The 27265-nt window shown below is 57.9% G+C and overlaps 1 protein-coding gene across 3 annotated transcripts in view; it reads right to left on the bottom strand.

Moving 5' to 3' along the window:
* Positions 1 to 12306: 12306 nt before the first annotated feature.
* The window catches only part of OCRL (OCRL inositol polyphosphate-5-phosphatase), a 29143-nt gene continuing 14184 nt past the window's right edge, over positions 12307 to 27265 (bottom strand). For 2 of the 3 annotated variants that reach the window (XM_084639048.1, XM_084639047.1), the window contains exons 15-24: positions 26973 to 27108; positions 25832 to 25942; positions 25096 to 25261; positions 24621 to 24856; positions 22456 to 22479; positions 17104 to 17223; positions 16754 to 16838; positions 15050 to 15177; positions 14450 to 14561; positions 12307 to 14350 (exon numbers count right to left, since the gene is read on the bottom strand). In XM_084639048.1, coding sequence (XP_084495174.1) covers positions 14205 to 14350; positions 14450 to 14561; positions 15050 to 15177; positions 16754 to 16838; positions 17104 to 17223; positions 22456 to 22479; positions 24621 to 24856; positions 25096 to 25261; positions 25832 to 25942; positions 26973 to 27108 — 1264 coding nt within the window. In that variant the 3' untranslated portion in view covers positions 12307 to 14204. The remainder of the gene's footprint in view (positions 14351 to 14449; positions 14562 to 15049; positions 15178 to 16753; positions 16839 to 17103; positions 17224 to 22455; positions 22480 to 24620; positions 24857 to 25095; positions 25262 to 25831; positions 25943 to 26972; positions 27109 to 27265) is intronic. The other variant, XM_084639049.1, reaches the window with a different exon arrangement.

The raw sequence follows: 27265 nt of genomic DNA, 5'->3' as shown, positions 1-27265 counted from the left end.
CCAGGCGGGCTGTTTCTTGCTGGAGGGCTTGTTCTAGATGACACACAGGCTGGCTGGAGACACGAGTCCCTGGTCCAATTTGCCTGGGGCAGGGAGTCCCCCGGGGCCTTCACAGTTAACCTCTGCACTGCTTGAAGCCCCATTGGCTGGAGCACTGTCACTCAGTGTTCCCAGCCTATCAGTCTTCCACACGGAGGGGCAGGGCTCCCCAAATCTGACACTCCCTGGCCTGAGAGCTGGCAGGGCAGGCCCTGGTGCCCGCCCTGCTCCGGGGGAAAGGCAGCTGGTGGGGCAGGCCCTGGTTCTTGCCCTGGTCTGGGGGAAAGGGTCAGGACCTTGACCTGACCCCTCTGGAGCTGCCTTAAAGCAGAGGTGTGCCCGCTCCTATCTGCATGTCCTGGGGCACCCCTCAGTCCCCACTGAGCCCAGTGGTCTGGCCAGGGCTGTCTGTGCTTCAGCCAGGTTGCTGTGCTCTCACTTGGCAGCCTGTACAGAGAGCATGAGCCTAGCAGGCATATACGGCCACCCCACCATCCGGGGACAGGATATAAGGGGATCCCGCAGGCTGGGTTGTAGGGTACATGGGGGCCGCCAGGGGTCAGCTGGGGAGGGTGTCCCATAGCACTGAACACCACGCAGCCTTGGTCCCTGTCCACCAGACACACAGCTGGGCTCTGACCCGAGCTGTGCTGTGTTTGCCTGCACTCAGCCAGGGCGTGGGAGGACCCAAGGCTCGGATTGTCCAGCAGGAGCGGGGCGGAAAAGGTTCCCCGTGCGGGAAGCCCAGCAGGGAGCGCTGGAATCTCTGGCCCTTCCTGGCCTGGCTCTCTGCCCACAGCCCTGCTCCGCTGCGTCTCCAAGGCCAAGCAGATGGGGCCGGCAGGGCTCTTCCGAAGCCCTTGGCTTCTCCACTGTGCTTAAAAGCAGCTGAGCTCTGCTTTTCCCTCTGCTCGTGGCTTCCTGTCTGCAGGGGCCAAGGAGCCTCGTCCCACCATGGGGAGGAGGCAGGCTCAGTTCCAGTGCTCTGAGATGGGGCAAAGCTTCCCATTCAGAGCATGGTGGGGCACTGCCTGGGCAATGGGGCTGGCATCAGACAGCAGCACTCTCACTAGGCATCACTGGTATAGGCCTGTTGGCATACTCAGGGCTGTGCAGGGGCATGCAGTGCCAGGCAGGTGCTTGGCCTGAGGGCACCCACAGAGACCAACAGGGCCCAGCCAGGGAAGACAGAGGAGTTGGCACATGCCAGAGGGGAGGTCCTTCCAGGCGTGGGGGGCACAGAGATGGGGCCGCAGGAGGCTGGTGTGTGGACCAGGAGTAGGAGTGGGCCACCCTGTGGGACGCAGAGCCAGAGGTCTGTGGAAGGGAAGAGGAGTGGCTGGAACCCAGTGCAGACAGATGCCCACAGAGACATGGCCAGAGAAATGGGCGGGAGGGAGACCTGGCAGCTGCAGTTCGGGGTGGCTAGTGATAGGCCCAAGAGACAGGGCCCAGCAGAAGGGTCATCTGTCCAGAGCAGGGAGGGGATCTGAGGACTCAGCCCAGAGGTGATGGCCGAACCCAGGAGCTAATGACCTGGGAAAGGGGCAGAGTGCAGGAGAATGGAGCCCTGTGAGCACTAAAGGAGCCCCTGGGCACTGGTGCCCCTGCCAGGAGGGCACAGTGAGTCACACGCCCAAGAGGAGAGTCAGTGTCAGCAGAGACCCAGAGAAGGAGGCTGGCGGCGTGGCCATGAGACAGCCAGGACGCCAACAGGGCTGGTGAAGCAGCCAGAGTGACGCCAGGAAAGGGCAAGGCAGACAGCAGGGGGCTGGGGAGAGATGGATGGGAGCCATGCCCGGGTCCGGGTGCAGAGAGTGGGATGGATTGCCACAGTGGAGCCCTCTGCCAAGGGGCAGTATAATGTGGGCGCTGCACCCAGAGGGGCAGGTTTAAATGACTTGCTGCAGCAGAATGCAGATTAGCAGGGGCAGCTCCATGCTGGAGGATGGGGGCTGATCGAATGGGATGGGCGCTTGTCTCTGAGGATTGTAGATCAAAGAGGGATTAACACAGGAAACAGCTCCAGGCTGTGCTCAGACCTGGCAGCTTCCACACCTTGCACTCACACACCATGTGAGCATGTGTTTGCACACCCACACACACACACCCCTGTAAGTGCATACCCCCCAGTGAGCACACAAGCCACACACATGCACACCCCCCTGAGCACGTGCATGCACTAAGCCCTGTGAGCACCCACCCGCCCACACACACACACACACAGTGAGTGCACAAGCCCCCCCCACACACCCCGTGAGCTGACATACACACACACGCATGCTGTGACCACACAAAAACACACCCTGTGAGCAGACAGATGCAGCCCTTGTGAGCACATGTACACTCCCACCCTGAGGGCACATGCACACACACCTCCCCCCAATCACACACACACACACATACACAGGAGCTGGTCCCATGGCCCCAGGGCAGGCATGCAGCCACAGCTGCCCAGTGCTGGTGGGCCTCTGCACAGGGCTCATTCCCTGCTGTGCACTAGCCCTGCCTGGATCAGACTGTGAGCAACTTGGCTTCAATTCTCATTCCATTTCCTCCCGGGCCAGGCTGGCGGGGGGCACAGCAAAGGCCCAGAATGGGCTGGGGCCCGAGGGCTCCTGCAGTGGCACATGCCCCAGCTCTGTCAGACTGTTGGCAGCTTGCCAGGAGCCCAGGGCAACCCCACTTTAGCTGTGAAATGCCCTTTCAGCCACACAGAGGGGTGGCCTCAGACCTGGCTCCTCCCTGACAGGGGAGCGCTGCATGCTGGCTGGGTCAGCAGTAATAAAAGCAAAGCGCCACTGCACCATCAGAGGGGCTGGGCCTAGCTTGGGCTCAGTCAGAGACCCCAACACGGTGTGGGGGCCACACCTTGACTCTGGAACTCTCCTGGAGCATCCCTGGATTAGCACAATACAGGAGACAGATGTCAGAGGGAGCTGGTCCCTAGCGCCACCTATGGGCCGGAACCAGTGCCTGAGAGACTGGGTCACAACACCCCCAGTGGGCCGGAACCAGCGCCCAAGAGACTGGGTCGCAGCACGCCCTACAGGCAGGAACCAGCGCCCGAGAGACTGGGTCGCAGCACGCTCTCCGGGCAGGAGCCAGCGCCCGAGAGACTGGGTCGCAGCACGCCCTCCGGGCAGGAGCCAGCGCCCGAGAGACTGGGTCGCAGCACGCCCTCCGGGCAGGAGCCAGCGCCCGAGAGACTGGGTCGCAGCACGCCCTCCGGGCAGGAGCCAGCGCCCGAGAGACTGGGTCGCAGCACGCCCTCCGGGCAGGAGCCAGCGCCCGAGAGACTAGTCGCAGCACGCCCTCCGGGCAGGAGCCAGCGCCCGAGAGACTGGGTCGCAGCACGCCCTCCGGGCAGGAGCTAGCGCCCGAGAGACTGGGTCGCAGCACGCCCTCCGGGCAGGAGCCAGCGCCCGAGAGACTAGTCGCAGCACGCCCTCCGGGCAGGAACCAGCGCCCGAGAGACTGGTCGCAGCACGCCCTCCGGGCAGGAACCAGCGCCCGAGAGACTGGGTCGCAGCACCCCCAATGGGCCGGAACCAGTGCCTGAGAGACTGGGTCGCAGCACCCCCAATGGGCCGGAACCAGCGCCCGAGAGACTGGGTCACAGCACCACTTACTGCTCCCCATGACTCAGATGCCACAGTCCGCCTACTTCCCAGGATACCCCATAGATTCAGCCCTGTGCAGCCACCAACACTCCCCTACCCCTTGGCACCAGGACACCTCATGCCAGAGCCAGCCCAGCGCTGCCTGTGCTCCAGCCAGGCCAAGGCCCTTGTCCTGATTCCCTGCCACAGTGATGGCTTGAGGGGTCGGGATGAGTCCATGGCTGGCCTCTACCTGACTCCCACTGGGGGCTCTACTGGGAAGACTGGTTGTTCGGAGGCCAAGAAGTCTTGGTTGGATTTGCTGGTACAGGACTGAGAGGAGGCAGCTCGGGCCCCACAGAGGAACCTGGACCAGGCTGCCCGCTGCCTGCTCCCTTGGTGTGGCCGTGCACTGCCCTGCGGCCCCTCTGGCACATCCCGCCTGCTCTGGCATTTCCTCTCCTCAGCCTGAGAAATGCGGCTGGTGTGCAGAACAATGGGCTCACCTTGCCTGGGTTCCGGGATGCTGGCCGGGGCACCCAGCTGCTGCAGGGGGCCAGGAGCAGCCCTGCAGGAGCCCTGCAAGGAGGTGGCAGGAAGCAGCTGGAGATGACACTGCCTGAGGCTTCCTGCGGCAGGACGCACTCGGCTTTCTCCACTGCCGCCCCAGCTGCTCTCCCTCCCAGGCAGGACGTGTCTGGGGACCAGAGCGGGGCAGGGCCGAGGAGAGCACTTGCCTCGTGCTCCAGGCTCTGGGGGCTGGCTGGGGCCCAGGCAGTGGGCAAGGCCCCTGGAGGGTGGGCTGGCCCAGCTCAAGCACCCAAGTCTTTAGCTGGGACCTCCTGACCAGTCAGGCTCCCAGCTCCAACGTGCAACTCTGTTCTCTGCAGCAGGGGCTTAGCCAGTGCTCATCACCGCAGTGTCTGGGCGCCTTCCACCATGACTAATTCTCCAGGCCCATGTGCCCCGGGGCCCAGTGCAGCCCCTTAAGCGGCTGGCAGGACATTGCACAGGCAGGGCTGTGCTCCACGGGGACAGGCACATGGAACCAAGGTTTCCCAAGAGCTCTGCCCCCATGTAGGCAGTAAAACAGGGTCAGATGCCCCTAAACACCCAGCTCGCTGGGCCCCTAGCATGCAGCTTCTAGCCCTTACATGATGGCTGCCATCTTGGGCTACTCCAGAGATGGAACTGGGGTGTGTGGCCCTGGCACTGGGTCATGGCTGGGGCCGGGGGCTCTGTAGGGGGGGAGGTCCCAGCTGGGGCAAGGTGCTGCAGGGGGTGGGGGCTCACAGCTGGGGCAGGGGACTATGGGGTGCGGGATCCCAACTGGGGTAGGGGCTATGTGTGTGGGGGCACCCTAGCTGGAGCAGGGTGCTGCAGGGGGTGGGGGTTCCTGGATGGGGCAGGGGGTTATGAGGTGTGGAGTCCTAGCTGGGGCAGGGTGCAGCAGACATGTGGGGTCCCCGCTAGGGCAGAGGGCTGGGGGGTCCCCGCTGGGGCGGGGGGGTCCCAGCTGAGGTGCTGCTCTGAGCGCAGTGCTGGGGCTACAGTGGGTTTGTCTTTGTCACCGAGGCCTTGTTCACATGGGCCATTTTCCCCGGACAAGCTGAGGGTGGATTCAATCCGCTGGCCTCACCTGGCCTCTTGCTAGCTGGTCAAGGCTCCCCAGGACGGTTTTAGTTTCACTTGCAGCTTGCTGAGGGGTTAAACATGGGCAGGGAAGCTGCTCATGGCCCCTGGGGCCAGGGGTCTCACATGGGCTCAGGCCTCAGCCCAGCTGTTGGGGTCCACATGTGTTCTAGGCCCCTGGCTCCTCAGCCCATTGGGAGCTGCCAGGAGCCCAAGTGTGCCACCGGAGCTGCCCATTTGCCGGGACCGTCTGCTGTCCCCAGACCTGACAACTGAAGCTGGCTGCCAAGCTGCTCCTGGGCAGCAGGGCAGGCCCTGGCCCAGGCTGGCACCCGTGTGGGAGCCACACAGAAGCTAGGAGCACCTGGCTCTAGGCCAGCGAGTGGCTTTTGTGAGGAGTGCCAGGTGAGGACTGATGAGTGATGCTGTCCCCTGAAGCTCTGCGCAGCTCCCGAAAGCAGCGGCATGTCCCCCCTCTGGCTCCTACGCATAGGGGCAGCCAGGGGGCTCCGCATGCTGTCCCCGCACCAAGAGCCAGCTATGCAGCTCCCATGGCTTGGCTGCATCCCCACCTAGGAGCTGGAGGGAGGACATGCCACTGCTTTCGGAAGCCGCTTTCAGTAAGCGCCGCCTGGAGCCTGCACCCCTGACCCCCTCCCACCCTCCAAACGCCTCGGTCCTAGCACAGAGCACTCTCCTACACCCCAAACTCGTCATCTCCAACCCCATCCCAGAGACCTTACAACCCCTGCGCCCCAACTCCCTGCCCCAGCTCAGAGTTCCCTCCCATATTCTGAACTGCTCAGCACCAGCCTGGAGCCCCCCTCCTGCACCCCAAATCCCTGGCCCCACACCAGAGCCTGCAACCTCAGCCAGAGTCCTCACCCTACCCACACACACTCCAACCTCCTGCCCCAGTCCACTCCCGCACCCTGAACCCCTAATTTCTGGCCCCACCCCAGAACCCACACCCCCATCCCAGAGCCCATACCCCCTCCCACACCCCAACCCCCTGCCTCAGTCCATACCCCCTCCCATACTCCAAACCCCTCGGTTCCACCCCCAGCCCAGAGTCCCCTCCTACACCCAAACCCTTCATCCCTGGCCCCACCCCAGAGCCCACACCAGCTGGAGCCCTCACCCCCTCCCGCATCCAACCCAACCACTGCCTCAGCCCGGAGCCCCCTTCTGCACCCTGAACTCCTAATTTCTGGCCCCATCCCAGAGCCAGCACCTGCAGCCAGAGCCTTCACCCCCTCCCACACCCCAACCTCCTAAGCCAGCCCAGTGAAAACGAGTGAGTGAGTGAGGGTGGGAAGAGTGAGCTACGGGGAGGGGGGAATGGATTGAGTGGGGAGTGGGATCTTGAAGAAGGGGCAGGGTAGGGGCGGGGCCTCAGAGGAGGGGCTGGACTGGGGGCGGAGCAAGAGTATTCAGTTCTGTGTTAGTAGAAAGTTGACAACCCTACCACCATGGGGCCTGCAGCTTGGCCTCAGGGTTTGCTAGGAAGGGGGCCAGGGGATTGACTCAGCCCACAGACCAGCAGGAGCCACTTAGCCAGGGTCTTTGCCTCCCACCCCGGCCCAGCCCCTGGGCTCCACATGCAAAGCAGAGGCTGGGCAGGTCTGGCCTGTGCTGCTGCCTCAGCCGCTGCCTGCCAGGGCACAGGCTTATGCCACGACCCCAGCCAGTATCTGCCCAGGCTCTCCCACTATGAGGGGGCAGGTGCAGCTCTGTGGCCCGGACTGGCTGTGGGGTTCAGAGCAACCTGGCTCTTGAAGATCCACAGAGAGGAGAGACGGACGCCCTGCTAGCCCAGCCTCCTGTCAGTGCTGGATTGGCCCCAGTGCCAGGGTCCTCTCTACACCAGGGGGCACTCGACGGGGCACTGTGTATGAACCGGCCAAACCCAGCTGCACCTGGGCTCCCAGCCCGGGCAGGGTTCTGGGAAGGGTGGACGAGGCCTGCCTGGGGCTCTACCCGACTGCTTCTCTCAAACCTCAGCAGGCTCAGGGCATGCAGCCAAGGAGCTGCTGGGGGAAGGGCCGGTTTGCTGGCAGCTCTCCCTGCTCGGTGGAGAGGGCCGGGGGCTGGATCGTCTATTGTCATGGAACAGTCATACAGGCCCTTGACCAGGGCAGAGCCCTGCTGTGCTGGGTGCTGTATGCACGTAGAGCAAAGATACGGCCCCTGCCCCAGAGTACTCACAGTCTAAGGCAGCTGGGCTGCTCCAAACGTCAGTCACACCATCCCGAAAGCAGCCAGCACCAGGGCAGACTGGTGTGCTGCAAGGGGCAGGCAGTGGTTGCGCTGAGGGAGTGACGCTGCCCTGCTGAGTGCAGACGGGACCTACCTGCGGCGTGGCGTACAGGAGATCCGTCCAGGGGATCCTCGAGGGACTGCTGCCAGGCTCCATGCTGTCTCCAGCTCAGTGGCAGGGGCCTGTTGCAGTGCCAGAACCGGGAGCTGGGGCCAGCCGTGAGTGACTGTGTCTGGTGTATTCTCCCCTGAGGCCGGGAGCACAGGCGGGGGTCAGGGGGAGGCAGAGCACAAAGCCCGTGTCTGGGCACTGAGACCCAGCACCTGGACCTGTGCAATGTCCTGGGGGCTGCAATGGGGCTTTAGCTCAGAGGGAGTGGGGAAGGCAGGCAGCTGGGCTGTGAAGCTGCTGCCCAGCAGAAGGGGCTAAGGGACCAGGCAGGCTGGGAACATGCAGCCGCTTCCCCGTGTGTCACCCGGCCTTTCCCTGCCCATTACACCGAGCCAAAGGTAAGTAGTGCTCTTGTGCCATCTGCTGGCTGCGTGTGGAATTGCTCTTCTCCCAGCTCTACCCTACCCTACATCCTACTCTACCCAGGACCCCTGTCCCCCACCGGCCACTCCCAAGGCCTCAGCTCCAAAATCCCACCACCCTGCCCTGAGGTCTCTGTCCTCAGTGCTCCCCCACATGCACCTACAGCCCCCGAGCCTGAAGGGAGGGCGGGATAGTAAAATAATCTGTGAGTTGACAGAGATTTGCAATGCGGGGGAGAGGAAAGGGGCAGTTGACTAAGTCAGATTTCAGCAGCCTTCAAAGTGCCCTGGCCTGGTGCCTACCGCAGCTGGGAAGAGGGCAAAACAAGCCCCGTCTCTCCAGAAGTGGCCCAGCCTCCCCTGCTGGCCTGACCTTATAGGGGAGGGTGCTCACATGATGGGCACCATGCGCAAAGGAGCAGCCTCCTGGCAGCAGTCCTGCCGTGTAGCACATCAGACGTGGACAGGCAACTCAGCAGTGACAGCGGCTCAGTTCTCTCTGTTACGTGCCACTCACACCCATGCTGCCGGGTATGATACAACATGTGCCTTGCCACTAACCACGGCACAAACCGAGCAAAGACAAAGGGAGGCTGAACGGGAGAAGGAAGGTTCCCCAGCACAGGGCTGGGAATCCCATTGCTAGGACTGGTATGAACTCGACAACTAGCGAAAAACCTCCATGGCATGGCAGGGACGCTCGGAGCATCTGTCTGCACGACAGGCAGGGGCTGGTCCTGTGAGCTACTCATGGCACCACTCCCAGCTCCCACAGCAGTAAAGTCTATCAGCTGGGCCCATGGTGGTGGGGGCACTTGAGGAGACACTGTGGAATGTGCTGCCACTTTGGTCTCCAAAGCAGGTGCTCCTTTGAAATGTTCTAGCTTACAAAGCTGGGGCCCAGGCGTGAGTCCCCAACCCCCATCTGGCTTAGCTTAGTGAAGGGGGCCTTCCCCATGGATCTGGCGATGCACCTGGAGGTACATGGGCTCCACGAAGGTGGTGGGGACTGCACGTGTGTGAACAATGGCCTGGGGGCAGTCGAGTGGAGTGCTGAGGCTGCTGCCACTTTGGACCATGCCCTGTGGCGCTTCCAGGGTTACCCAGGGCTGTGGGGCACCTCGCTAGCACCTGCCCTTAGTGCAAGGGAGCCTTTTCTGTACCTTCTGGGAATCAGCTCCCTGCCGCCATCACCCATGGGCAGCACGCTGCTCCTGATCCACTGGACACTTGCCCAATTCCAAGCTCCTCTGTCGCTAAAGGAACAGCACGCCCCAGCTTAGCAGTGACACACCATGGAACTTACACTTATCTGCTTTCTCGATAAACAGTGTATTAAACAAAGCCCAGAGATTCAAATGCTAGCCAGCAGAAACCAAGGGGTTACATATAAACTAAAGTCACAACATACCTACTAGAGCAGTGGTTCTCAAACTTGTGTACTGGTGACCACTTTCACACAGCAAGCCTCTGAGTGCGACTCCCCTTATGAATTAAAAACACTTTTTTATATATTTAACACCATTATAAATCCTGTAGGCAAAGCAGGGTTTGGGGTGGAAGCTGACAGCTCGTGACCCCCCATGTAACAATCTCACAACCCCCGAAGTGTCCCAACCCCCAGTTTGAGAACCCCTGTACTAGAGGCTAAACTTAACTAACCAGTTCCCCTCAAGTTCTTCTTGCAGCAGTTCATTGGCTGTGAGACTTTGTTGGTGAAGCAACCCCCTGCTGGCTAACTGCCTAGGGGAAGGATACAACATGAGTCTCTGGCCCTACAGTTACAGTCCAAAACTCCACTGTCTGCACTTATGACCAGGCTAGCTCCTGCCCCGCCACTTGGGTTTCCCTGGCTGGAATTTCCCCTGGAGACTGAGTCATGTGGTGAGCCTGTGGCTCAGACTGTAACTTGGAGCTCACTAGGAAGCATGCAACACTCAATGTACGTGCAGACAACCTGAGAGAAGGAAACACAACCAAGTTTCTTTCTTTTATCAACTTCCCGTGGCTGGTCCCACATTCCAGACCCTACGAAGAGAACCATCAGTAGCTATACTTAACTCCTCCTGTGTGGTGTCCACACATCCATCTCACCATGGTTATAACAGCCACAGAGACCTCAGGACACTAGTATGTAAATACTAGACCCAGAGGCTCCTTGTGACCCTAATGCACCCCTGTGCCCTCTGCCAGCGGGCATCAAGACATCCCTGGATCACCAGTGCCCCTCCCCATTGCAAGCCCCAACAAGCCACCCCTGCAGAGCGTACACAGGTGCCATGAGAGCCTCCTGCATCATGGCTGAGCCCAGCTAAGCAGCTGCTGCCGCTGATCAATTCCCACTGTGTGCAGCGGGAGTTACCTGGATGCAGGATCTGGCTAGCAGGGCTCCACAAGGCAAACCCTTGGGAGGAAGCTGGGACAGCCTGATCCAGCCCCAGCCCCAGCCCCTGGAGCCTCCCCAGCCCTAGGGTCCCTCAACAGCCTACAGCATTTATGGCCCTTGGGGCTGGGTTTAAGGCAGTGGGTCTCTAGGGCAGGGGTTTCCAATGTGGGGGGTGCATAAGCCCTTGGGGCCACCTGCTCCTCTGTCCCTACTGCTAGCCTCATGCCCTGTCCCCTGCAGCAGGGCTGCACTGGGGGTGCAGAGGTGGTGAGCCCACAGAAAGAAAAGGAACTGGCCCACCTGGGAAGCTGTGATGCTGTGTGGGGGAGGCGGGGAAGCTCTGCTCCAGGGCTTTGAGGCTGCATTCTCTCTGTGGATTTGAAAGGCCCTGAGCCAGCTCCTCTCAGGGCTCCTCTGCTGCAGGGCCACAGGGAAACTTTCCCCAGCATGTAGGGAGAGGACAGGATCCCTTTCAGTAGTAGGAGCCCTGTGGTGGTGACATTCGTGACCGAAGCACCCATTAGCAGTGGGCTGGGCATGGCTGGGAGTTGTTTACTGCTGTTGTGTAAAGACCCCAAACTGGGGAGTGCGGGCTCAGCTGCACACAGCCTGGGGAGCCCTGGTGCAGAGGCTGCTGGCTCAGTGCAGGTCAGCCCAACATGGCATCTCTGCTAAGTTCCCTGCATGGCTGAAAGGGGTTGGCCATGGGAAGAGATGGCAGGGCCCATGAGGCAGTGCCAAGTGCCCCAGCCATAGCAGAGGGCTGAGACCATTTGCCACAGGCCATACCCAGATACAGAGCAGATGTGTAGATGAAACTCATCTGGTCCCCGCAGGGAGCTATGGGTGGGCGTGGGTCACATCCCAGCCAACATGGGATGCTAGCTAGCAAGTGCCCAGACCACTCAGTGGTCCCTGTAGGAGGCATCTGGCCTCGCCTTTGCAGGATGGTCTGTGCACCGCCAAAGCCCCCTATCTGTCTGAGCTACAGACAGTGGGAGAGGAGGCTAAGGTAGTTATTTCCTCTACTCAAGCACTTTTGCCTTGGTGAGGATGGGCACACAGTGCCAGGACTCCTGCCTCCAGCTGCTGTGTGGAGACTCCCCACCCCACACCTACAGCACCTGCACTTTGCCCTCCTTGCTGCTGGGGAGCAGGGCAGTTTCATGAGAACATAGTCCTGGGAGAGAGGGGAGCAAGGTGCTGTGAAGCTGATAGCACATGGGAGCTCCTGCCATGCAGCTGGATCCCAGCCCCCTTCTTTGGGGCAGGGACAGGCTCAGGAGCAGACTTTGGGGATCCCTTTCTCAGTAGAGTGGCCTGGAGCAGGAGCACGCTAGAGGCTGGAGCATGCTGCAAGGCCAGCTCCGCTAAGTGCCCAAGTCAGCCACAGCACCATGCTTGCTGAGAACCCCCAACTGGGCTGCCCATCAGCCATTCTCCCCCAACACCTGGAAGGTTTCCTATCTCAGAAAGCACAGCTGCTGCTGACAGTACTGACAGTGGCGGAGCCAGCCCCGAAGCCCTGCCTGGAGGTGCCAACTCCACAGCCTGCCCTGGGGAGTGCTCCAGTTTGGATCACCTACCTTCAGCCTCCTCCACTGTCTAGGATACCAGCTGGACGGCGAGGCCCAGGCCTTAGCATGGGCACAGCTCCCAGGCTGGGCCAGGCTGTAGGTTCCGCAAGCAGGTGCCATTGGCAGCAGAGGTGAGCATAAGCCCCTTGCACCGTGCATGCCATGTATGCCTAGGAACAATGTGCAGCTCCGAGCTGCTGCCCTAGGAGAGCCCAAAGCACTTACTGCCCCACTGGGCAGCACAGGGAAAGGCAGGTCTGGGGGCTCGTGACACCACTTTACTCATTGCACAACAGAGGTTTATTTGGAAGAAACAGTTTTCTAATAAATTATGTAATAAAAAAGAAACAGCCCAAGGTACAGGAGCCCCGGACAGCTCCGAGCAACAGGACAACGCACAGAGCAGCACAGGAAATGGAGGGGAGAGCCCCACAGGCCAGCCTGAGTGCAGAGCCCTCCCTGGTGGGGGGGGGAACATGGGCCTTCCCCTCTCCTGGCATTGTGTGTGTGTGTGTGTGTGTGTGTGTGGGGAGGGAGGGGAATCTTCCTCCAGACACGTACCAGAGCCACTGAACCCCCAGGGCCTACTGCTGACCAGGACCCACTCCCTCCCCCCAAACTACTAGCTGCCTGGACCCAGAGGTTCCTTTCTGCTGTGGCTCTGGCCCACATCTTGGCTCCTGGTGCTGGAGCTGCCCAGGCTGGGCCTATGGCCAAAGCTGGCACGTCTTAGTGTTTTGGGAACCCTCTCCCCCATGCAGCCCCCACCCCCCTCAGCCTCAGACACAGACAGGAAGCACACAGCTGGGAGCACCCCACCAACACTGGTACTGGGAGCAACACCAACCCCCCGGCATTTCAGCCCTTCCTCCCCGCCACGGGGGAAATGGAGCAGCAGAGGGGTGAACACCAGGGAACAAAGCAGTGGAGAATGATGTAGGCCTGCAACTAGTCTCTTCCACCAGCACCCGGCAGGGCACATGGCACGTCCCCCCTCCCCTCCTAGGGCTCAGCTTTAGGTGAGCACCAGCACAAAAAGGGGAACAAGTGCCAAAGAGCCTGGGATCTTCCGTCCCTTGGAGAGCAGGGCAAGGGCTCTGGCACAGACAGCAGTGGGCCCAGCATGCACAGGCAGGAGCGAGGTGCCGGGCTCAACTGTAGCAGAAAGCACAGGGCTGGGGCACAGCCAGCGCCACACACAGGAAGGGGGATCCCCTCCTCAGTGGCTGACAGCAGAGGGCTGGAGGGCGCCACGGGCGAGCGTTGAGGAGACTGCAGGGTGCGCAGCCACTGGCTGCAGCGTTCTGACCTGCCAGAGAATCGACAGCCCTGCCAAATGCCCACACAGTCCCACTGAGCTACCCCAGCACACCCCCAGGAGACTCAGCCCTCCCCCTCTTCCCACGGGAGACTAAACTGCCCCGGACAACCCGACTATGCAGATGCCTCCCCCCATTCCCTGCAGCCTTCACCAGCGAGGCTGCACCTTCACCCCATAATTCCCACTGGCACCCCAGAAGGAAGTTGGGCCAGGGTCCCCATGCTCACTGCCCCAGCACTGGGCTGGGTGCCAACAAGCCACAGTAAGGCTGCCCTGCTTGGGGGAGGGTCGGAGTGAGCAATGCTGGGGCAGCGGTCGCATCACACAAACCACAGAGCAGAGAGGAAAGGCCAGGCAGCCCTGAAGGGACTGGGGAAGCCAAAGGACTGATTAACCCTTTCAGTGCTGCTGCTGGCACACACAGGGCCCAAGACGAGGGATGCACACTCGGGGAAACCCGTTTGCGCAGCTGGCAAGACACACAGTTGTCAGTGTGTGCACATACATATACACACAGAGCAGCAGAGTCCAGCCAGGGGACACTGTGGCCAACCTCCAGGCCCTCGGGGAGCTCCTGGTCTGCCCTTCCCATACATAAGTCTACTGCCAGGGAAGGGATGCTGCGGGATGAACCAGCACAGCACCGTCCCTTGGAGGGCTCTGGCTTGGGTGGCAGTGTGATGAGCGTACAAGTCCTCTGCAGTGTAGGTACAGCAGGGGGAAGGGTGGGAGGCCACTTCCTTTCTGATGATAAACACGACCCGTAGCATAGCTTAGAGACTTCTCCCATATCCCCTCAAGGGCTATGGGGTGGGTCTGGCCCCCACTAAACCACCGGCAGTGGGTCCCACGCATCAACACCGTGGGCAGGGAGGTGACTCCTGGTCCCCGCCGAGCAGGAAGCCCAGGAGGAAGCTGATGGCTCGCTGGCGGTCTTGTGGACTCTGTTTCAACATCAGGTTGGGTGGAGGCCGCAGGAGGAGGCTGGTGAACAGGGTGGCTGCAAAGAGAGGCAAAATCCTGCATTAGATGTGCAGGCAAGGGCTTGTGTGGACACTGCATGGATGGCAGCAGGCGCGGGGGCAGGCTGGGCTCTTACCGATCATATTGGCACTGACGTTGTTGTCCTCCGAGTATTTCAGGAGCTCCCGCAGGAACGCCATCAGGTAGTGGAAGACGTTGTGGTGACACCGGGGCAGGTGAGAAATCACCTGCAAGGGGGGAAAGGTAAGCTTCCCCAGCAGCACGCGTTCCTCCTCCCTCCACGCCCGCACAGTCTGCCAGGGCCCCTCCTGCCGGTCCAGATCAGGCTGCGTGTGTCCCCCTGGACCGGCACAGCTCCCGGATGCCCAGCACCACCTGCCAGGCCTCACTGTCTTTCCTCAGCAGCAGGACTCCTGTGAGGAGGAGCCCTCCAAGCTCAGCCCCTGCCTCAGGCGCACGTCAGAGGAGACGTATGTGCCTGCAGCCGTTGGACCCAAACCTCCCGAGCCACCTCCCGAGCCAGCTTCCCCAGCCCCCACAGCAGGCACGTGCCGCCATAGAACACCGGCCGCGCACCCCAGGAGAGGGCCTTGGGCCAAAGGCCTGGGCGGGTGAGGGGGCAGTGGCATAGCCTGCTCCAGCCCCAAAGGCCATGCTGCTAACCGCAGCAGGGGGGAGCCCCAGTGGCCCTGTGACAGGGGAGGGAGGCGCACACCTGTCGACACAGCCGGCTGTCGTGGGAACAGTCCAGGCATCGCTGATACAGCTCGTAACAAATGACCGGCTCCGGCAGAGCCTCCAGGAAGATGAGGAGTGCCTCAGCCACCGAGTGGTTGCTGCCCGCTGCGCCACACCCAGTCAAGGAGCAATCTTCTCCAGCATGGCCCTGCGCAGTGCCCAGCCGCCCCCACGACCGGTGTCTCTCCGCCACCCCTCCTTCAGCCTCCGTCCCCACCCTTCTCTGGCTTTGGGCTCCCCCTTTCCTCAGGCAGCCTCCTCAACGGTGCTTCCCTCTACCCCCTTCTATCCAAACAGCCAGGGCCCAGCACAGCCCACTGTGCACCCCCCGTCCCCCTCCGACACCCCCGCTGTGCACGCCCCCACACCCCCTGCCATACGCACCCCTGCCCCCTCCAACACCCCCGCTGTGAACCCCGTCCCCTCTGAGACCCCCGCTGTGAACCCTGCCGCATGCACCTCTGCCCCCTCCAACACCCCCCACCCCCTGCCACACGCACCCCTGCCCCCTCCGAGACCCCCGCTGTGCACCCCCCATCCCTCTCTGACGGCCCTGAAAACATGCCCCATGAACACCCCTACCCACTCGTACACCCCCACCGTGCATCCCTTCAATTCTCATGCACTGCCCACCCCCTCCGGCACCCCCCACACTCCCTGCAGTACGTGTCCCCAACCCCTCCAGTACCCCCTCAACACCCTGCGTACGCACCCCCAGCCCCTCCGGCTCCCCCCTCACATCCGCTGCCATACGCACCCCCTTCCAACACCCTTGCTGTGCACACCCCCCACCCCCTGCTGTACACATCCCAGCCCCTTCCAGCACCCCTGCCATGTACCCCCCGACACCCTGCTGTATGCATCCCCAGCCCCTCCGGCACCCCACTCACATCCCTTGCCGTACACACCCCCGCCCCTTCTGCCACCTCCGCCTTGCACCTTCCATGTGCATGTGCACCCCTCACTCTCCCTCCAGCACCCTCTGCCGTGCACACCTCAACACTCCTGTCATGTACTCCAACCACACAGCCCCTGCTGTACCCACCCTTGCCCCCTCTGACCCCTCCGCTCGGCACTCCCTCATGCACGCGTGCACACACACACACACCCCCTGTGCACACCCCCACCCTCCCTTCAGCACCCCCTGCCATGCACACCTCCTGGATGTCTCATCACAAACAGAACATTTCCGAAACTGAGCTCGTCCCCCTCTGACCCCTTCATCTCCCTCGCTGTTAACAGCCCCGCTATCCTCCTCACTTCCCACTCCCAGCATGCGCCCTCAGCATGGGCTTTAGCGTCTCCCCAGATCCCTGCTGCAGCCCTACTCCATGCCGGAGCCCACCCCACACCCTCCAATCCAAAATGCTGCTGCAAAGGGCTCTGGCCAACCCCCACCCTGCCTCCTCCACCCTCACCCTCACGCCCACACCTGCATCTCTGCTCTCTCATCAGGCTCCTCCCAGAGCTCCCTGAAGGCATCGCTCAGCACCTCCTGTACCTGGTCCCCTTCTTCTGACCCAGGGCCCTGTGGTGCTTTGGTGTTTTCGAGTGGCTCCCTGGAGAGGGGTGAGAGGGAGGCAGCTCCCCTCACAGGGAGCCTGCCCCAGGGAAGGCAAGAGCAGGATCTCCATGGGAAGGGCAGGGAGCTGGGCTCCACCCTCAGCACTGGGAAGGATACGGATTGTCTCGGGGATACTGGTGTCCAGGCAGTCGATGATCTGCTGCAGCTCCTCCTGCATGCCAGGCGTCTGGAACAGGTCCTCCTGCCAACGACAGCACAGTCAGGGCACCCTCCCGAGAGCCGCAGTGCAGAGAGTGCAGCCGAGGGAGGCTGCACGGGCCCCGGGACAGCCTGGGCTGAGGCTGAGCACAGGTGCGATGGCCAAGCCCTTGGTGAGCCAGCCTCAGCCTTGCAAACACCCAGCCTGAGTCGTGGTCTGAGTACTACCGACTCACTGAGCCGGGGTGTCTTCCCTGGTCACCAACAGTGGGGAGCTCTCCGTGCAGGCACATGCCCTTTCTGTTCACCTGATGGCAAGCGCACTTGAACAGGTGGTCCACCAGCAGCCAGATCTCCTTGGGCACCTTCAGGGGTCTCTCGCTGGCATCCTCGCTGTCCAAGGGGCCCATCTGCAAAAGTGATTTCTCCTGGTGGGAAAGAGCAGACCCAGGGTCAGGGAGCCCCAATCCCTCTACAGCACAGACACCAACACCACCAGAACCTGGGAGAGCATGCGCCCTACCGGCACTCACCCAGGCCAGCCAGCTCCCACCTGCCTTCCCAGCCCGCAGCCCCGCTAGACCAGGGCCTCAGAGTCCTTTAGATAAATTCTGCCACTCCAACAGGCTCTGCTCTTCCCCCCGCCCACTCGGGTGACAACCCTGTTAGGACCCCGTACAGCACAGCCTCCCCCTCACCTGAGATCTGCACCATGCAGCTTCCCCTAGACCCTAACCCTCCTCCACACCCACCCTCTTAGCCCCCTTCAGACCAGGCTGGATTGCATGGATCACCTGACCCACAACTAGCAAGGGTGGGAATACAAAAAGCTCATGTGCTAGGCAGGAAAATAACCTTTTAGAGAGGCCAATACAAACCCACCCCCCTTCCAGGCCACCTGTCTCCAACAGAATGCAAAAGGTTTCAATGCAGTATTTCCAGCCAGGCCAGAGCCCACAAACCCCAGCTATGACAGGCACAGGTCTCTGCTGCTCTGGCAGGTATCCATGCTGAGGATCCCCCTCTGGGGGGGCCAGCTCCTGCCCTGCCCCAGGGCAGGCAGCGCATGTCAAAGCACTACCATGAGGCTGCTCCAGCGGCTGCAGGGCAGAACAGCCTGGCTCAGGATGAGGGAGCTTTAGCCAGCTCCTGTGCGGTATGCTGACCTTTGGCTCTAGAGCGCTCATCCAAACCAGCTAGTGCCAAATGCTGTCCCCAGCCTCTGAGCAAGCCTGACAAGCCGGCTGACACTCAGCATGCCAGAAGATGCGACAATGGCCTAGATTCCCCGCTGCACCTGGAGAAGGGGAAACACCCACAAACACCCCCTTCTTTTGGGGGCACTTTTCTATCCCCCCCAAAAGAACCCTCAACTTCTTCTCCCTACCCCCACCAAAGACAAGAGCCAAAACTAACTTCCTGCCCAGCTCCACCTTCAGGCATGGAGACCCACAGCACTCTGGGCTGGACACATGCTGGGAGACCACTATTCTCCTCCTCCTACATCCAGCCTGCTTCTGTGGAGAGCAAGTCACCTGCTGTCCTAGGAGCTGCTCACGCGCTCAAATCAGCCATCCTTAGAAACGAAACCGGCAAATTGCAGCCAACCAGTTAGCCAGCCTGAGAAGAGCTCTGTGTAGCTCGAAAGCTTCTCTCTCTTCTCTCGCACCAACAGAAGCTGGTCCAATAAGAGGAACCTCTCTCACCTTGTCTCTCTCATATCCTGGGACTGACACATCTACACCATCACTGCAAGCTAGGGAGTTAGCATTCCCCTGCCCCAAAGCATGCTGAAGGGGGCCCAGCAATACACACTGGGTCCTGGGCAGGTATTGCCGACATGGTGATGGGACTCCTTGTGCATCTCCAAGCCTCTGCCAGGCTAACATATCTCAGCAGAAGAGAACCTGCTCATTGTTCCTTTGGGCAATGCCATTCCCTTAGTTACACCCCCTCGGGCCACACTAGGGTGTTTACTAGGGTCTGGTGGATTGGGAGATGGCTCCAGCTCCTACACCACAGCTGCAAGTCCCAGTGAATGTCTCCTTTTAATCCAGCCCCTGCTGCTCTACTCTTCATTCTAACAGGCGGACATCCCGAACGTCCAGCTCCCTGCTGTCTGGCGGCTCAAGCGCTGCGTAGTGAGACTTCATCTGGCCTGCCACGTGGTGCTTCTGCACACTCAGCCCCAAGGTCCCACTGGCTGCTACGGAACTGGCTAGTTGCTAGCAGCCCTGACGCGCTGTCATACTACAGGCAAGTTTTGCTCTATGGCTGAATCCCTGGTTTGGATCACATGTTCTCTCCCCTCCCCTCAGACGCACTGGCTTTCATTTGTCCAGGTTCAATCCCACTGCTGTTTCCTTCCTGCCCAGCTAGCTGCCCATGACTGCGGGTTTAGCACAGTCATTCACTAATGCCCTTAGCACTCTGACATGCATGTTCTCAAGCCTGCTGAACTGCCCCCATTCGGTCCCCCCAATGCCCACCCTGCTGGTGGTGAATAGCTATATTCAGGCTCCACTCCGTACAGAGTGCCCACACCTCCCTTTGCCTCATTCTCCTGGCTACCCATGTGAAGCAGCTGAGACACTACATAGCTTTGGACTCTCCATTCACTTCCCAAGGGACAGGGCTTCACCCGCAGTGTGTGTTCCCAGTTTTACATCACCCTGGAGGAGTGGCACTAGCTGCATGCAGCGCTGACCCGCAGGTACCGCTATTGGGAATGCACCTGCCACCCAGAGCGAACCCTGTCCTATACACACACATGCGTGGCGACCAATTGCCAAGTGGACTTGCCTGGCAACTGCCCTTTTCCAGACCTGCTGGGTAGGGTTTCCCATGCGCAGCCTTAGGGATTCCCCTCAATCACAGGACGCACTTTCACAGAGGCTGTCTGAAGGAGCGGGACCTATTAGCTTTACAGTGCTAGAAATCACGTGCAGGTGAAGGCTCTCTCTCTCACGGCTCTAAACATACAGGGCCACAGATCTGGAGCAGCACGTTGACAGCAGTGAGCATACTCCAACTACAACTTTTATCCTGCAAAGCAAAGGCCAGAGCCTGAAATCCTTATCCCAGGGCTGAATCTACACCACAGGCTGTTTATCCCATCTCAGGGCTCGTCTACACTTAACAAGCAGCTGCATCACTGTAGCGCTTCCGTGTACCAACACTGACAGGAAGGGTTCTCCTGTTGGCATCGGAACTCCACCTCCCTGACAGGATTCTCCCATCAACTAGTGCTGTCTACACCAGGAGTTAGGGCAGTTTAACTGTGTTGCGTGGGGGGGGGTTGATTTTTCACACCCCTGAGCGACAGTTATAACAACCTAATTTCCTATTGTAGGCCAGGGCTAAGGGATTACATCGACATGACAGCTGCATAACACTGGCAGGTGCCACCTCATGCCAAGACTGAACACTGAAAAATGCATAGCTGGACTCTGGCTCACCTGTGGGTTAGTACAGTTAAAACAGATAGTACTGTTACAAGAATCAGAGTAGCAGCCGTGTTAGTCTGTATTCGCAAAAAGAAAAGGAGGACTTGTGGCACCTGAGAGACTAACCAATTTATTTGAGCATAAGCTTTCGTGAGCTACAGAATGCATCCGATGAAGTGAGCTGTAGCTCACGAAAGCTTATGCTCAAATAAATTGGTTAGTCTCTAAGGTGCCACAAGTCCTCCTTTTCATTCACCACAAGAGGTGTTATCCCCTGCCCATCACGAAGCACTACTGGGTCCAAACGGGCCATTGTGGAATAAGGACTTTGTTGATTGTTTCCCCCACAGCTCTGAGGAGGGGACATGCCCAAGCCCTCATCCCATCCCAGCTTGAACGCTGGGGGAAGGAAATAAAAAGTCCTGTTAAGGAGAACTGATTATTCCTTTCTTTGCTGCTTGAAATCTGAGGGGTGAGGATTTCTAAGGGCTTGTCTACACTAGCACTTCACAGTGCTGCAACTTTCTCACTCAAGGGGGTGAAAAAACACCCACCGAGCGCTGCAAGTTTCAGCGCTGTAAAGTGTCAGTGTAGACAGTGCCCCAGCGCTGGGAGCTATTCCCCTTGTGGAGGTGATTTTTTTTTATAGTGCTGGTGCCACAACTACACAGCCACATTAAAGCGTTGAAAAAGCTGGCACAGTCCACCCCTAGCTGCTGGGAATGGTGACAGGCTGCACTGGATTCCTACCAGGGCGCTCTTCACTTTGGCTTGTAGATGTCTGACTAATTTGGAGTGCCCTCTCCTCTTGTGCTGGCAGGGAGGAAGGAGTTTCTCCTTTCCTCCCTTCTTCACCCCATTAGCCAGCTGCTCCAAAGACAGCAACCCTGGGAGACACATCGCCCTGCTGTTCCCCTCCTCCCTGCTGGACGACAGGCAGAGGCTTTCTTGTCCCACAAGATCACTCCCTGATGCCCCACCTCCTCTCCTGGTTCGCTCTGCTCTGTGAGCAGAGCCTAGGGCAGCAGCACAACTTTGCACGTTAGTAAGCCTCTGAGCAGCTGCAGGAGGAAACAAGAGACTGGGGCAATCCTCTGAGGATGAGTTGGAAGAATGGGGGAGAGGGAAGGACAGTGGCTCCTTGCCTCCTCTCCCCCAGGCAGCGGTGGGATTTGAGTCCCTGACTCTGCAGTACAATCAGCACATGCAGAACGACGGTTCCTAGCACTGGCCTGGCTTTGCTGCCTCTGCTCAGCTAGTGGCAGTTGCGAGAATTACCAGACTGCTTCATTCTGCCGCTGTGGCAAGTATCAGGCAGAAAGCGTGCCTAAGGGCTTTCCTCAAGCTATGGCAAGGCCCTCCCCAGCCCCAGGCCTCCACACAGACATGCAGAGATGGAAGCCATCCCTCCGAACTCTTTTTGCAGCTAACAGAGACCTCTCCCCCAGCAAAAACATAACCTTCAGAAAGCCTTCCTCAATTCTGAAACTCATTTCTCATGCATTGATTCAACTCACTCATGGGGGGTAAAGCAAAGTCAGATTTTGCAGACAGATTCACCTTGGGCACTGGGATCTGTCAGGAGAATTTCTTACCCAATAGAAAATGTTCTAAGGAAATTACACACACCTGAAAGGTGCCATCTCCACCTTAACTAGAGTCACTATGAGGCACACAGGGGCTAATTCAGTACTGTAGAGTGTACCTGTCTGTTCTAGGCCCACAGCAGTGCCTTCTGGCACCAACACTCCCTCTGCAGCAGTCTCCCCCTGCGCTCACCAGGAAAATGGGAAAAAAGTCTAAGTTCTCATTTTTTACAGTGAGTTCAAACAAAAACCACTGGTTTCAGAGTAACAGCCGTGTTAGTCTGTATTCGCAAAAAGAAAAGGAGTAATTGTGGCACCTTAGAGACTAACCAATTTATTTGAGCATGAGCTTTCGTGAGCTACAGCTCACTTCATCGGATGCATACTGTGGAAAGTGTAGAAGATCTTTTTATACACACAAAGCATGAAAAAATACCTCTCCCCACCCCACTCTCCTGCTGGTAATAGCTTATCTAAAGTGACCACTCTCCTTACAAAGTGTACGATAATCAAGGTGGGCCATTTCCAGCACAAATCCAGGGTTTAACAAGAACGTCGGGGGGGGGGGGTAGGAAAAAACAAGGGGAAAAAACACTTAGAAAGCCCCCTCAGCATTGGCTTGCATTACCTTCTCTAGGAAGCTGTCTTCTCCCTGAGAGGAGAGCAGGATGTGAGAGAGAGAGAGAGAGGAGGAGAGCATGATTAACAGAAAGAACCTGATTTAGGATTAAGCAGAAAAGAAACAGACTCTGCAGCCTGAGACCACACCAGCACTGACTGGCAGCTACTTCTCAGATGTTTTGCTGACACCACTGCTGTTAAAGCTGCAGCAGGAGATTTAGATCCCAGTTAGCAGGAATACTGCTCACATGATGTAAAGGCCTGTTAGGATTCCAGTGAGCACCCCCAGTGACCTTGTAGCATTGTTCAGCACTCAGCAGACTCCCATGGCCAGAGGTGGAAACAGGCGCCTACCTGGAAGATTTCTCTGTCCACTCCCCGAGTCTTCACAATCAGCATCAAGTGTCCCTGTACAATCTGACCTGCCCAGTTTCTCCTGTGACTATCTGTGTGTGCGTGGCAGCGGGTGAGTTAAAGATGACCATCAGGAACGTTGTGCAGTCAGGGGCAGGAAAACACATGCTCCAAAGGCCCAGAGCGAGTCAGCCTCAACCTAACAGTACTACATGATAACGCCTCCTCTTTCAAATAGCAGAGTTCTCCCGCACCTTCCAGCCTGTGTACATAGGGACGCCTCAGCCACCATGGAAAGGCAGCAAAGCCCAAGGGGGCCTGGGGTCAGGAACTGCCAAAACCTAGACAAAGTGGGCTCCCCTTCCACAGCACTAGGTGATTGGGAGCAGAGATAGGCAATATAATCTTAGGCTCTGGTGACACCCGACAGCCACATCACAGAGAGAATGGCTCACTTTATTGCCTGTCCCACCAGGGCACTAGCCTTCTGCTTGCCTGTCCCCTTTCTGTGGTCAGTAGAGTAACAATTATTTTCAATTTTGCTGCCTGAACACCATCCGCTCCTGTGGATGCAAACCCTCCAACAGGCTGCTCTGGGTCCTGGACTGGCATTCCAGCTGACAGCAGAAATGGTGCTAGTTCTTAAACCACAACAAATCATTATCACCTGGCCCCTGCAAGCACATTCAGAACTGGAGAGAACCATGCACAAATACGTCTCCAGCTACACTCGCTATTCCACACCAATCCAATTTCCAGACCCTCCTTCAACCATTCTGTCCTGTTGCCTTTTAGAGATTATCTCCATTCCGGATCACAGTCCAAGTCAAGTTGGCCTTAATTTGAGCAAAGCTTTTGATGCAGTAGGCTTGTTTCACTATCTAAACTCAACAACACTGGAGAGATAACAGATCTCTTCTCATGACCTCCTACAGCTCAGTCTCTGTATCTATAGGTTTCAGAGTAGCGGCCATGTTAGTCTGTATTTGCAAAAAGAAAAGGAGTACTTGTGGCACCTTACAGACTAACCAATTTATTTGAGCAATTTATTTATAGGAGGAACTCAAAGATCACTCTGCTCATACACAGAACAAGCACATCTGCCAAATGTGCATGCTTGGTGTGAAGCCATCATGTGTGTTGAGGGTGCCATTGCTAGTGTCTGTTGCTATCACTCTCTCTGAGCTTGCTCTCAGCCTTGGAGCAAGCCCGTAAATCCAGTGCCAGAATAAATATCGGGAATTGATTTTGGCTTTAGAAGAGCCCAGCAGTTCGTTCAGGTAAGTCACTGGCAGCATTTGGAAAGGACTTGTATTTCCTTGTGCACCCAATTCAGGGCCAGCCTCTGGCATTTTCTGACAGTCACTCTAACAGCTACTCACAGGACTGCTTGGAGGCAATGTCTGGAAATGGCAGACTCATCTTACACTGTGCCCTGAGCTGACCACAATCAGCACCCCCTAGAATAAAGGTTTCCATAAGGAAACCCAGGCAATTCTAAAGATGCAGCAGGAACACGACCATGAGGGTCTGGGTTAGCTTTTCATCCCATTAAATATGAAAAGTGAAGCCCTCAAGAGAGGTTGGGGTTGAAAGCACAGAGCAGTGAAGAGTCCTTAGGGGAACGTGAGGAAAGCCAGGGTGCAGCGTGTGGAGGGGAAGCAGTGGCGAGCCAGGACCATTACCCAAGTGAGGGAGGTTAGCCCTTGGGAAATGCAGCCATTTTTAGCAGGGGGAGAGTTCAGTGTCTGGTTAATAAACCACAGTGCAAATCTCAGGAAGCAAGTTCCCAGGAGCTTCAGGACCACTGCTCCTTACCAGATCGACAAGTTTGGTGACAGGAACTTCACGGATTGGTCGTCTCATACGGCACAGAGCCTCCAGGGAGGTGCCGAAGCAGCTGGGCAAGTAGCTCCCACTGATTGTGAGGAAGTAATCCTTGCCTCGGTCCAGGTGAAGGACAAGGATATCCTCAATTCTGTCCTCACCTGAGTTTAGGAGGGTCACAGAGTCCTTACTGACATACACATCCAGGGAGATGTCCACAGTCTCATCTGAAACAGGCAAAGGGCACACATGGACTTGTAGAACCCCACAGTGGAAAAGTAATGGAGACCTCATGGACAGACACAGAGCACAGGTGAAAGTTGGGCAGAGAGGCAGAAATCCAAAGGGGAAAGGGAGACAGACGGCTTGTGATGGTGGGAATGGTGACAAACAGCAGAAGAGAGGGAAAGGACAGAATGGTGGTGGCCTTAGCCAAGACACTACAGAGACAGTGTGTAAAACTCACTCGGCTCCAGGTACCCCTCACAGGGCTCGGCCCGAAGCCATGGTTTACAGTACTGGCTATCATTAAGTTTGGGGATGAAGAAGAAGTGACAGGTGACCTGCCCGTTGTTGGTGATCTGGAACTTCTCCTTCTGTAGCTGCCGGAACTTCACTTTCTCAAACACAAACTACAGAGCAAAGAGAAAACAACTTTTCTTATTACCTGCAGGGAACTGTAGTTAGGTATAAGGACTCCACATCACCATCAACACTGGGAGGTAAGTACACCTACCAGCGTGCTTGCTGAGAGGTTAGGGCAATGGACAATTTCTAACCCAATACCTGGTTGTGTGGAGGTGACTGAAGTTAGTTTTTGGCACATTTGTCCACACTGGTGTTTAATAAAACATTACCAGGCCATGTCTACACTACAGCTGCCATAGGCCGTGCAGCTGTGCCACTGAAGCACCGTAATGTAGACGCTTCCTACACTAATGGAAGGAGTTTTTCCATTGATATAGGTGGTAACTAGGTTGACAGAAGAATCCTTTTGTTGACCTAGCTGTGTCTACATTAGGGTTAGATCAACCTAATGGTGGTACTCAAAGCGTGACATTTTTCACAGCCCTGAGAGATGCAGCTAAGTCAGCCTAAGTTTTAAGTGTAGACCAGGGCCTCAGACACCTTTAGAGAAATTCTAGCCCTTCTGCAGCTGCTGCTCTTTGGGAAGCAGACAAGGAATTCATTTCTGTTCTCACCTCTCTCCGGCTAAGCTCCAGTGAAGGAAGGAAGTCATTCTCCATTCTGTCCATCATACGAACAATATCCTCAAACAACCTCCGGTACCTCTGCTCATCCACAATCTTCACCTGCAGGAGATCAGATCACACTCACTGAAGGTGTAGGCCTTAAGAGTGTAAACTCCCTTAGTGGTTTGTAAATAACTGCAGCAGAAGCTGAGGAGATTCTTGGGCATTTCACGTGTGCAGCTTTGAAGGCTGAAGATTTGTCCAGTTGCTCCCCCAAGTCTCATGGGTAATTTCATGCAAGTTATTATACCTGGAGTAATTGTACTGGTGTCTTTTTCTGGCCAATGGGCACCAGGAAGGATCTGCTATTTGCAGGAAATGTTCTAAGGCCATTCTGCACCTAGTAGCACAGGCACTCTGCAGTCTTACCCCAAATTACTCAGGATTTCAGCCTGCTTGATTGGGTAAGAGGAGAAAGCAATGAGTTGTCTAGGAGACCACCTAGTTCAGAGAGTGGGGGAGAGGAATACTGGACACACATGCTGGCTCTGCCCAACAGGCCAGGGATCTCAAGTCTCTTCCCTCCCACAACTTATATTCAGCCATTCACAACCCCCCCAGCAAGCCAGAAGCACCCCAGAGTTCCTGTTTCTCCAAGCAGAGCAGAAGCAGCATCATGGGAGTGGGTGCAATCGTTTACAGGTAGCTCATGGCCCCGAGGAGGAGCCAGTTGCAAACAGCTCAGTGCACCCGTCCCAGTGGCAGAATATTGGGATCACACCTTAGAGCCTAAGAAACACTATTTAAGCAATCAATGGCTGGAGCCTTTCCTGCTGAATACTCTGCATGTCTGCTGTGTAAACGCCAACCATTGTCTGTGTCAACATGGCACAAAGCTGCTCTGGCACTGCACAGCCGACCTGTGCTGCATATGAGAACAGCAGCTCTTATGAGTCCCCTGCTGCAGAGACTGAGGTTAGTAAGGCTGCCCAGCTCCAGCTGCCGAGCAGCTATTACTCATTTCTGCTCGCCCCCCTCCCTTTTATATCAATACAAACATGGGTGTTTGTATCCCTTGCTTCAGCAGATGGATCCTTTAACTTGGAACTTCAACCAAGCGTTCTCCCCTAGCACATCAAGTGACAGTTACCCCAATAAGGAACAGCGAGCTGACTGGCTTGTGGTCGCTGGTTTTCAGGTCCATGTGACTGCGGTACCGGAGCTGATTAATATTCCCCCCTCTCCAGAGGATTCGATCGCACCAGGCTGGCACGCGACACTTCCCACTGCAGATATACAAGTTAACAGGAAATCAGACAGTCCTCCTGTCCATCTGACCATTCCCCTCCTCAGCCAGATTGGTCCCTGCAGGACACACTTCCTAGGGCAGCATCTGGAGTGATAGGGCTCCCACCACTTTCCTCATCCGAAATGTTACCATTC

The sequence above is a fragment of the Lepidochelys olivacea genome (genome assembly GCF_965140295.1).
Source record: "Lepidochelys olivacea isolate rLepOli2 genome assembly, chromosome: 9".
In the NCBI taxonomy this organism is placed as follows: Eukaryota; Metazoa; Chordata; order Testudines; family Cheloniidae; genus Lepidochelys; species Lepidochelys olivacea.
The sequence above is the reverse complement of the archived record's forward strand: the minus strand, read 5'-3'. Positions and strand labels throughout refer to the sequence as shown.